General features: G+C 46.0%; 1 protein-coding gene across 1 annotated transcript in view; it reads left to right on the top strand.

Moving 5' to 3' along the window:
• The first annotated feature begins 11,069 nt into the window (after positions 1–11,069).
• The window catches only part of Nsf (N-ethylmaleimide sensitive factor, vesicle fusing ATPase), a 134,959-nt gene continuing 134,074 nt past the window's right edge, over positions 11,070–11,954 (top strand). Inside the window, exon 1 of the mRNA XM_005070056.3 lies at positions 11,070–11,165. Within this exon, the coding sequence (XP_005070113.1) occupies positions 11,154–11,165 (12 nt within the window). The 5' untranslated portion in view covers positions 11,070–11,153. The remainder of the gene's footprint in view (positions 11,166–11,954) is intronic.

Here is an 11,954-nt window from a genome sequence, read left to right as displayed (position 1 = left end):
AATGCTTACGAAGACCTGTCAATGTTGCATAATCAAGGGTTAAGGGTGTAGCTCAGTGATAGAGCACTCGCTACTAGACAAGCATGTGAGATGACCTGGGTTCAGTCCCCTAGCACAGCAAACAGAACCTAGAACATCAGTTAACAGCTTTATTCAGTGCTAAAAAGAACTATCGAAAACATGATGAGACCTTAATTGTACATAGACAGAAAAGGCTTGATATATACTAGGCAGTAAAAATACTAAGGGTTTCGAGGATTTAGCAAAAAAGGAGGGATGAAATAGGGGGAGCATAGTGCACATATAGAAAAGAAAATGTATTCTGTATGGTAATCATGATGGGCAGTGCCATTATGCAGGTGTCCAAGCCCAGGATTGCACTTTCCGTTGTTTGGTTACACTGCGCTTCTAATGGGGGCTATTGGTATCTGGGGAGGATGTTAGAAAGGGGAGCAGGAGAACATGGGAGATCTTTACCCATTCCTCTCAGTTTTGCACCCTAAAATGGAGGGAGGAGAACTGGAGAGATAGCTCCAAAGTTTGGAGCACTTCCTGCACTTGCAGAGGCCTCAAGTTTGGTTTCTAGAACCTATGCCAAGTGGCTCACAACCTCCTGTAACTCCAACTCCTGGGGATTTGATGCCCTTCTCTGTCTTTCTCAGTCACCCTCACATATGTCACACACACACACACACACACACACACACACACACAAATATTTAAAACAACATTCCTGTCTACTTGAAATTCAATTGCTGAACCACTGGAATCACAAAAGCACGTGTTTTGTATATATTATACATGCTTTCTTGTTTGCTTTTTTTTTATGGTGGTGGAGATCAAACCCAGAGCCTTGCTCAGGCTGGGCAAGTGCTCTACCACTGAACTACATCTCTACGCTAATATATGTTAGTCTGCTTTCCATTACTATAACAGAGTGTCTGAGATATTAGCTTAAAAAGAGAAAAGGCTTACAGGCTTATTTTGGCTCACAATTTTGGTTCAGGCCATGGTTAACTAATCCCATGGTTTTGGATTGTAGTGTAACCACGAAGGGATGGCATGGTGCAAGAAACCAGTTTGTCATAGCTGGAAAGACACAGAGAGAGAGAGAGAGAGAGACAGAGACAGAGACAGAGAGAAACAGAGAGAGAGACAGAGACACAGAGAAACAGAGAGAGACAGAGACAGAGAGAAACAGAGAGAGAGAAACAGAGAGAGAGAGAGAGACAGAGACAGAGAGAAACAGAGAGAGACAGAGACACAGAGAAACAGAGAGAGAGACAGAGACACAGAGAAACAGAGAGAGAGAGAGAGAGAGAGAGAGAGAGAGAGAGAGAGAGAGAGAGAAAGTGCCCTAGTTACCTTCAACTATCAACTTGACACAGTCTAAATTCACCTGAGATAGAGTCTCAATTGAGGGGTTCCCCCGATCAGTTTAGCATGGGGGCGTGTCTGTGGAGTTTTGTCTTGATTGCTAATTGATGTGGTAGGATCCAGACACTATGCATGAGCATGCAAGCAAGCCACAGCACATTCCTCTGCCATCTCTGCTATACTTCCATAGCTGTGAGTGAGCTCCCTGGTGAGAGAGGACGACAACCATCAGGCCTGCTTGGAGGTTCTTCCCCTGACTTCTCTCAACAGCAAACTGTGACCTGGAAGTGTAAACTAAATAAATCCTTTCCTGCCCATTGCTTTTGATCAGAATGTTTTGATCATAGTAGCAGAGAGGAAACTAGAACACAGAGTTCCCATAATCTCCATCTAGAGCACTCCATTTGGTCCCACAGCCCGAAGGTTCCACAACTGCCCAATAGCACCTCAGGCCAGGGATAAAGCCTTTAACATTTGGACCTTGAGGGGAATGTTCTAGATCTGAATTACAGCAGCACTGTAGTTATTTAATGATACTCTTGGTGGATGTGGATTGGGTAAAGCTAGAAAAAATTGGCTTATATCAAATTGACAAACCATCCACAAAATGGGGGAAAAGAGAGAGAGAGAAAAGAAAAAGAAAATAGGCCTAAATTACCAGTGATGGGATTGAAGAGGCAGGGTTATAATTTTTAAAAAGTAGTTGAGAGAGTCTGGCAGTTGTGGCACACGACTTTAATCCCAACACTTGGGAGGCAGAGGCAGGTGAATCTCAGCAAGTTCGAGGCCAGCCTGGTCTACAAAATGAGTTCCAGGACAGCCAGTAACCCTGTCTTGAAAAACATTTTTTAAAAAGTAGTTGGGAGAAAAAAATATGCACTGATTTTATAATAGAAAACTGCTTTTTTTGTAAGTGAAATGAACTAAGGAAGTAGCTCAGTGGTAGAGTATTTTTCTGTCCCTGTGAATTCCATTCACAGTACACATACAAAAAAGGGAAGAAAGATAGAAAGAAAAGTAGGTTACAATAAGCAATAAGCATAAATTGTTTGTGGTGACATTGATGTGGTGGCAGAAGCATTTCCCCTAATAAAATATTTCCTGTCAATCATCTGCTTGCAAAGCATGAAAAACACAATGTGTTCTTGTGAAAAGAAGAACAAAGTTTCACACTAGTAATATGTTATTGGGGAAGGCTCTCCACTCTGGGTCAGACTTTAAACTCTGTTAATTGGGCTGAGGGTGCATGTAGCTCAGTGGTGAAGCCCCTGCCAAGTGTATGTAATGAAAACTTCATTGTCAACATGACTGGATCTGGCATCACCTAGGAAATAGCCCTATGGGTTTATCTATGAGGATGCTTTCAGAGAGGATTGGCTGAGAAGGGAAGACACACCCTGAATGGGAGTGGCACCATCCTATGAGCTGGGATTCTGGGATGGTGAATATGCTGGCTAGTTTTATGTCAACTTGACACAGCCAGAGTCATCAGAGAGGAGGGATCCTCAACTGAGAAAATGTCTCCTTAAGATCGGGCTGTAGGCAAGCCTGTAGGGCATTTTCTTAATTAGTGATTGATGGGGAAGGGCTCAGCCTATTGTGAGTGGGACTACTCCTGGGTTGATGGTTCTGCATTCTGTAAGGAAGCAGGTTGAGCAAGCCACGGGGAGCAAGCCAGTAAGCAGCATCCCTCCATGGCCTCTGCATCAGCCTCTATCTCCAGGTTCCTGCTTGCTTGAGTTCCTGTCCTCACTGCTTTTGATAATGAACTGTTACATGGAACTGTGGGTGAAATAAACCCTTTCCTTCCCAAGTTGTTTCTGGTCATGGTGTTTCATCACAGCAATGGTAATCCTAAGTAAGATGGTGAATATAAAGGGGAAAAAGGAGGAAGACAGCTGAGCACCAGCATTTGTCTCCCTGCTTCCTGTCTGCAGCTCTAAAGTGAGCAGTAAGCAGCCTCACACTCCTGCTGCCATGTTGCCCTCACCATGGTGGATTGCATCCCTTAAACTGTGAGCCAGACACTTCCTTCCTTAGCTTGTTTTTGTCAGGGATTTTGTCACTGCAATGAGAAAAAAATAATACAGGGTACTAGTTGTAATAACTGAGGAAATGGTGTAGATGCTGGCTCACCTGAGTGTCTGCTGGATCAGCTACTGAGTGCAAAGGTTCTCTGGGTAATTCTCTACTTTAAAAAAAAGATTTGTTTATTATGTATGCAGTGTTCTACCTGCATGTATCCCTGCACACCAGAAGAGGACACCAAATCTCATTAAAGATGGTTGTGAGCCACCATATGGTTGCTGGGAACTGAACCCAAGACATCTGGAAGAGCAGCCAGTGCTCTTAGCCTCTGAGCCATCTCTCCAGTCCCAATTCTCTACTTCTTACATGCAACATTAGAGCTTAGAGAGTTTGAAAGTGCAGTAGGACATGTAAGTCAGTGGCCCGGTGCTTACCTAGCATGTATGAAGTCGTGGGTTTGCTCTTCACCACCAAAAGCAAAACAAAAAAGCCAAACAGTATCCAAACTACCTCCTTAATATCTCCTTAATAATGGTCTTCTGCCTCTTGAGAAACCCCTCTATACACTGCCTTTGTTCTAGAAACAGTTCTGCAGGACATGCACCCCTTAGGTAAAACTGTAAGGCACACCTCCACTTGACCCTGGGAGTCTTACTGAGAGCTACACAGTCAGTGAAGGTACCCCAGTTCACAGCAGGAGGTGAGCGCTTAAGGTTCTAAATGTCTCAGCCCCTCTGCAGAGACTCTGACCCAGATGAAGGAAGGTTCAGGAGAACAATATCTGAACCCTCCCTTGAAAGAGATGCAAACAGCTTTCTGGCCCCACAGTGTGGATGTACAGGGTTAGGCAAACCGGCAAATGCACTGAGGCTCCAATCACAGAACAGAATCATTTGGTTTCCATAGCAACAGTCCTTCCCCTTCACAGGGAACCCTATCATGGATCCTGCCCACTCAGACTTTCCAGAATGAGTCGGTTTTTGTGATTTTTAGGTGTTTGTCTTTATCTGTCAAAGAGCAAATAGCCACTCCTTTGAGAGCCGCTCCCCCTATCCCCATCCCTGCACAGCTGGAATGCTGCATTGCAGCAGAGGTTCTTTACAAAGTCCACAGCCTCTCTCCATTTTGTTCCCTTTGTTAGCCCTGTGCATCACGTCAGGGAGTAGGTTTCACTGACAGAAAACAGACAGATGGCAACTGCATCATCCCAAGCCTGGCTGTGATGGGACTGGGAAGCTGTTCCCGGGTGGGCTGACCCGTGGGTTAGGATTAGAATGGCAAGCATAAGGCTGTCTGCCTACATAGTGTCACAGTCTCTGCCATTTTGCTATTACAGCTTTGTTTCTTCCACGAAGCCACTGATTTCCTGGCGGTATCCTTTTAAATTGCACCTACGAGTACATTAGGTTACCAATGTGGAATAATCTTGGGAAAGATGGGAGGTGCAGAGGGAAGGCTGTAAAAGGAACTCTGAGGATTGCATTTGCTGCACAATGACACTAGCGAGACATTCTCGGATTTTAGGCTCTTACCTAAAATTAAAACGCAGTGGAGAATTTGCCAAACAAAATGGTTCCTGAATCATCTGCATCCAAGTCAGCTGGAAGACCTTTGAAACCCACACCCTCCTAAGACCCTAAACTCTGTCACCAACACCATTTCTCTAATCCTACAGTTTCCACAAAGCAAAGGTACTTCCCCCTTCTGCTAGGCTATAAAGTATCAAGCTATAGTATTGAAAAAACTGAAATATAAACCAAGTATATCAGAATAAATCAGCTCAGGTTCTGTTGTTGATATTACCACACCTCCTCAGGACATAGGAGAAAGTGTCGTCCCCCCGCCCCACTCCCCCCCCGTGAAATGAAGTCAAAACGTCTATATCACCAAAACCTTACTCAACTCTAACGGAACTGCTTACTGGGCAATATGTGGAGTCGTAATTGGAACATAACCATTTATCAATGAGTCATGGTTTGTCATTAGATTGGTGACCTCCAAAGAAGCAAGTGGAAATACTCTGTGTCATGGGGTAATGTTTGGAATGGCTTCCATGTCACTCACTGACAAGACACTGGCTGTACTCTGGAGAGTTCTTCAGAGAAACAGGCCTGGAAGGATGTGTGTGCAGCTTGGAAGAGGTGATGGTTGGCTTATGTAATTATGGAGGTTTGACAAGTCCAAGAACAAGTTTGACAGGACAGGCTAGAGTTCCCTAAATTGAAGATGTAGCCCAGCAGTAATCTGAATTAGCTTTTGATCTGGAAAGAAGTGTGAGTCTTTTAGTTTGTTTTTGTTTTTGCATGGCCTTGCTTTGCTTGGAAATCATTATATAGACCAAGCCGGTCTTGAACTCAGAGATCTGCCTGCCTCTGCTGATTAGGCGCTAGATTAAAGGTGTGAACCACCACACCTAACAAAGTAGGTCTTTAAAAAATCAGATGATTTTGTCATAAATAAAATCATGGCATAGTTAAATTAAGGTCAGCAAGCACGTAAACAAACACTTCAGGGTTGGCCCTTTATTCTGTCCAGACCCATCCACCAACACTATGGAGGGCAATCTTTTATTCAAACTCCACAGATTGAAGTGTAACTCTCATCCCAAAAGGATTCTCATAGAAGCCTAGAGTAGTGTTTGAGCAAGTATTTGGGTACCATGGCCTAAACATATAAAACAAACTTTCACACTGGCTCACAAATAGTTACGTTCAGCAAGAGCTGCCCTTACTTCTTGTGTCTCAATGTCCTCTATCCTGGATTCTTCTGGAGGTTTTTTCTTTTCTTTTCTCTCTTTCTTTTGTTTTTTGTTATTTTTACTGGTTCTTTTGTTGTTGTTGTTGTTGTTTTGAGACAGGGTTTCTCTCTGTAACAGTCCTGGCTGTCCTAGAACTCACTATGTAGACCAAACTGACTTTGAATTCAGAGATCCACCCGCCTCTGCCTCCTGAGTGCTGGTATTAAAAGCGTGTGCCACTATGCTCAACCATGTTTATATCTTCTGTTAACAACTTCTTTACAGTGCCCATTAGTTTTTATGAACTTGACACAAATTAGAGTCACTTGGGAAAAGAGAACTTAAATTGAGACATTGCCTCTATTAGATTAGTCTTGTGGCATGTCTGTGGGGCATTTTCTTGGTTAATGATTGACGAAAGAGGGTTCAGCCAACTCTAGGCAAAGTTATATGCCCTAGGTAGTCCTGGATTGTATAAGAAAACAAGCTTAGCCGGGCGTTGGTGGCGCACGCCTTTAATCCCAGCACTCGGGAGGCAGAGGCAGGCGGATCACTGTGAGTTCGAGACCAGCCTGGTCTGCCGAGCGAGTTCCAGGACAGCCTCCAAAGCCACAGAGAAACCCTGTCTCAAAAAACCAAAAAAAAAAAAAAAGAAAGAAAGAAAGAAAGAAAACAAGCTTAGAGATCCATGGAGAACAAGCCTGTAAGCAACCTTCCATTGAGATCTCTGTTTCAGTTTCTGCCTTGAGTTCCTGAATTGACATCCTTCAGTGATAGACTGGAATTTGTAAGATAAATAAACCCTTTTCTTCCCAAGTTGCTTCTGGTCGCATGTTTCAGCACAGCAATAGAAAAGCAAACCAATACATTTCCCCACATTTCAGGTACCTTTTGTCTCTGATCCTAGCCTTAACTTTCTCTCCTGACTCCATAAAAAAGCCTCCAGCCTGTAGAAAGTGAAGTTAGCCATTTCCATTTTAATGTACATTTAAAGCATTTGAATAGCTTTTTTCCCCTTAAGATTTGTTTGTTTGTTTGTTTATTATACAGTGTTCTGCCTGCGTGTATGTCTGCAGGCCAGAAGAGGGCACCAGATTTCATTATGGTTGGTTCTGAGCCACCATGTAGTTGCTGGAGATTGAACACAGGACATGTGGAAAAGCAGCCAGTGCTCTTAACTGCTGAACCAGCTCTTCAGCCCCTGGATAGTTTCCTTACTTTTCTTCTCACTGTAAAAGGAAAACATATTAAGAGAATTTCAGAGTTCAAAGGAGAGCTTAGGGAAGTAGGGTTTTGCTTTTGTGAGTGAGTGAGTGTGTGTGTGTGAGAGAGAGAGAGAGAGAGAGAGAGAGAGAGAGAGAGAGAGAGAGAGAGAGAGAGAGAGAGGGAGGGAGGGAGGGAGAGAAAGAGAGAGGGAGGGAGAGGGAGAGGGAGAGAGAGAGGGAGGGAGAGAGAGAGAGAGAGAGAGAGAGAGAGAGAGAGAGAGAGAGAGAGGGAGAGGGAGAGAGAGTGTGTGTGTGTTATACAAATCAAGGCAAAGGAGACAACCACATTTTGCAGAGGACAGAATGGAGGCAACCTCCAGGGAACTGGGGAACTAGAGGATGGCCTTGCCAGAGTGTCATCTCAACAGTAAAGGAGCCCTGGCTCTTTCCTCCTAAGGACAGTCACTGCAGTTGTTTTGGAACAAATCTGATTGAATCTAGGTGCTCACACCAGAGCCAGCCGGGTCTGATCATCCCTCCAAAACCACATGAAGTGAGCAAGCTTCTACCAGACAGAGTGAACCAGAGGTGGCAAAAGTATTTGTCACCATCAACTACCACTGTAGGGGCTGTTGAGAAGGTAATTCAGAATTAGCTCTTCTCTGTTTCTAGGATGAACTTGAATGTGAGCCAGAGCAAGGCACAGATGGACTGCTGAGACACGCAGAGATCTGGAGCAAGGTCTCCGAGTCCTTCCCCTCTGGCTTAAAGAATGAGCTGTGTTTGCCTGAGGCATCACTGGTAGATCCTGCAGAGCTGGGTACAGGGTCTGTTTTTAGTTTTTAACCACGCACAGGCAGGCTGGGCCTTCCAAGATAGTAAGCATTCATCCTTGTTGGAGACATGGAAGAAATTCCCCCCTTGCAATTCTTTTCCTGAGCAAAGCAAGACAAACAGGCCAGTGGTAGAGATAGGAACACTAGCCTGGAAAGTAATCTTAGATCTTTGGGCTGAGAGCCAGTATCATCTGGATCTGGTAATTGGCCGAGACCATTGTGATTTATAGCTTTAAGTTCAAAGTAACAACAATTTTAAAAAAGTAAGATGTCATCGTTAAGTTTATCAATCTGTACTTCTCAGTTTACATTAGGAGGGTTGAAGTTCAGAAAGGACAGAAGATGAGTGACAGAGAAGGACAACAAAGCTTCTGGGTCTTCATTTCCTTTGGGATATTTTTATTTTCTTTTTTGTTTCTAAACAGCTTTTTTTTTCCAAGTTAACATCAGAGTTCAACTGTTTTCCTTCCCTTCCTCATAACCCCTGAGGTCACTCATGACTTAGTTATCAAATCTGGGCTGTCTAACCTAGCACCAGGGGCTCAGATAAGGTCTCACTAAGTAGCTCTGGCTGTCCTGGAACTCGCTCTGTAGACCAGGCTGGCCTCAAACTCAAAGAGATCCACCTGCCTCTGCCTCCCAGTGCTGGGATTAAAAGAGTCACCGCTTTGCCTTGCTTGATTTTTATCAGTTCTTAAATTACTAAACATGCTTGTTCATTGGAATCTCCAGCTCATTCCTGAATGGTTTGAGAAGCCCCATCCCTGTCTCTTCAAACCCAGTTCACTCAGAGAATCTCAGGAATAAAAAGAAGGCACCAAAAAGCCCAGTTCCAAATTCTTGGTGGTTACAGCAGCTTCCTCCCCTGAAGTTGCCAGATGCCCAAGTCCCCACCTAAAGCGCTCAGCTTTTGACCATGCGTGGGCACAAACCCAGCTTGTGGTAGACACGTCATCATGCCTCGCCTACATCCTATAAAATCTCCCTGCTTTTGTTTATGAGCCAGGCTTCTCCATTCTCCAATTCTGGGACTGAAGAGCTTGCCTGGGAGTTGCTTTGCTTAATTAAACCTGTTGTACTTTTTCAGTTTGGCTTGATCTGACTTACTTTGTCAGCAGAGAAACCTATTAGGGGTGGGGGGCAGAAAGTCTATTAATGCTGACCTTTAATTCTTTGTTTGTTTTCTTTCATATTGGATAAAAACTCCTCCTCCACCCTAAATAATTATAAGTGTCAGGTCTCAATCAGTACCTGTGGCTCCCCCCAGCATCTCTCACTCCACTCCCTACCCTAAACCTCTCCAGCTCAGGGGCTTCCCTTCCCCCAGTTTCAAATTCCCATATAACTCAACCATTTTGGTTACACTGTCTCTTGGCTCTCATCTTGGCTTCTTGGTTCTTCTCTTTCTTCTGGTCTCCTCTCCTCTTTCTTTTCTTTTTTCTTACTTCTTTCTCTCCTCATAGCCTACCCTATTCGGCTGGCCATGTTCAATCTGGACCCTTCCAGATACCTCTGGCTATGTTCTGTCACATATCTACAATAAAACCCTTCTCAACCAAACTTTGGAGTGGTGATATTCTCATAGCCTCATTTTCTTCAATGAGACATTAAAGTTAAGCCCTGATTATCACTCATTGTCTCCGGCAAATGTGAAAAGAAACATCAACAGGGGATTTTACAAGCATCTGGTGTAGAAGTCTTCTTTCTGCAGCCTGAAGTTAGACCTGAGATTCCAGTGAAAAAATTGGTAGGATAACGCAGCAGCAGCGTGGGTTGGGATGGCAGGTGGCAGGTCCCTGGTCCAGGGGTGGGTGATGGATGGTGGGCTGATGGGGACCTGTAGACGTGACTCATATTAAAAGTTTTACTGAACGGGAGGTAAGAAAATAAAAAGAGACATAGAGAGGACAGAAGAGGGAGACTGGAAAAGTTCTGTCTACTCCAGGGGAACAGCGAGAAAGAGAGAGCGTAAGTGGCGGGGGTCTTTCCTTTATAGGGGTCCTTTGTGCCTGCATGCAGTAGTCATGGAACCCTGGGCTGACCAGGGTACTGCCTGAGTGCATTCTCCCAGGTGACAGGTGCAGGCCAACATAATGCCTGGATGCTTACAGAAATGTTGTGAAGGAAGGCAGCATGGAGGTTGAACTCGGGTCTGGGGAGAAGACTGCTACGTGAGATGCTTTCTCAGCAGGTGAGGAGCTCAGTTAGGATGCCTGGCATCCATGAGCGTGGCAGCAGGTATTTGTAACATCAGTGCTGAGGAGGTAGAGACAGGAGGATTCCCTGGGAATTGCTGGGCATCCAAACAATTATCTTGAAAAGGGATTGAAGAAGACATCTTGCTGTCTCCTGGCCTAAACATATACAGGCACACTCATAAACCCTCATACACAGACTGAACCTAATGACATTTATTTGCAGAGTACCCTAAAAATCAAACAATACTGGAAAAAATTACTAAAGTTATACATTGTGCTTATAACTGAAAATACTGATCTATAAAGCTAATAAATGTATAATTATGATTCACTTTCAAAACTATTGCTTCTGCAAAAGAAAAGCCTGGATTGGAACAGAATCCGAATTCGGAACCAGCTTCTAGTTATTTCCCTTCCTTGGGGGAAAGGCCAGGAACCACGCGGGGTTTTCTCGGCGCGTTCCCGTTTAAGAGGTCTGCAAGCGGAAAGCTAAAAGGCAATTAAAGGCCACGTGGCCAACAGCCATGGCTTCTGTGGAACCAGGGAAAACAGCGAGGATGCCAGCTTGTCTTCAGCCAAAATGGCGCTGTTCGGCCCGCGGGCGCGCGCACGGGCTGGGGAAGGGCGTCGGGGACGCGGCCGGGCGCGGGCGCGGCCTCCCGGCGGCTGCGCGCCTGCGCGAGGGCGGGCTGCAGGCGGGCGCGCGCGCGCGGCGGGGGCGGGCTCAGCCGAGTGCGGAGCTGCAGCCTCGGAACCGGACGTGTCCGCGAAGATGGCGGGCCGGGTGAGTGGCGGCCGGGCAGCCCCGGATCGCGGCGGGATCGCGGAGTTCGCGACCGCTGCGAGGTCCACGCGGGCTCCGGGGAGGGAACGCGAGACTGAGCACCGGGGAACCTTGAAAGAAGGGAGGTCGGAGCAGGGCTGGAGGCGAGACAGGGCAGCTGCGGCAGGGGATTAGCTCTGCTCAGAAACTCTGTCCTCCCTGAGGTTATCTCCTCGTTCCCCGGGTCTCCCGAGTCTCTCTGGCCATCCCCTGGGGCTAGTTTCCCTCGTCCTCCAGGCACCCTGAGGGTGGTGGCCACTAGAGCCCCCTCTGACGAGCGCCGAGTGTCCTCCGCGTTCCTCCGAGGGTTTCTGAGGTGGCACTGCTGGATAACCGCGGGGTGTAGTCTGCTGCAGTCGGGGCGAGGGTGTGGGGACCCGTTTCTCCTTCTTCCTAAATGAATGATGTCCTAAATGAATGATGTTATGAAAGGAGGAGGGGTCTGCAGATGACTTTAGGGCTAAGATCAGACCATTCTCTGGGGAGAAACCTGTCAACTCTCTCTCGAGAGAGGCTGCAATGTCTTTAGCCCGGAGTGCAGAAGGATTTGGGGTGTCACGTTCTGTTTTTCTAAGTGACAGTCGCTTCGAATGCAGCAGGCAGTGCTGTAGTTTCAGGGATTTACATTTTACTTCCTCCTTAAGCTTGTAGGATCGCGGTGTTGGCGAGGAGAGATGGGGCCAGGTCACTGCTGTTAATTGCAGTATGCATTAGAGCTAAGAGCCCTGGTGGATGAATCCGGCCCAGAGA

Source organism: Mesocricetus auratus, unplaced genomic scaffold (assembly GCF_017639785.1).
Source record: "Mesocricetus auratus isolate SY011 unplaced genomic scaffold, BCM_Maur_2.0 Super-Scaffold_100007, whole genome shotgun sequence".
Taxonomy (NCBI): domain Eukaryota; kingdom Metazoa; phylum Chordata; class Mammalia; order Rodentia; family Cricetidae; genus Mesocricetus; species Mesocricetus auratus.
This window is presented reverse-complemented; position numbering and strand designations above follow the sequence as displayed.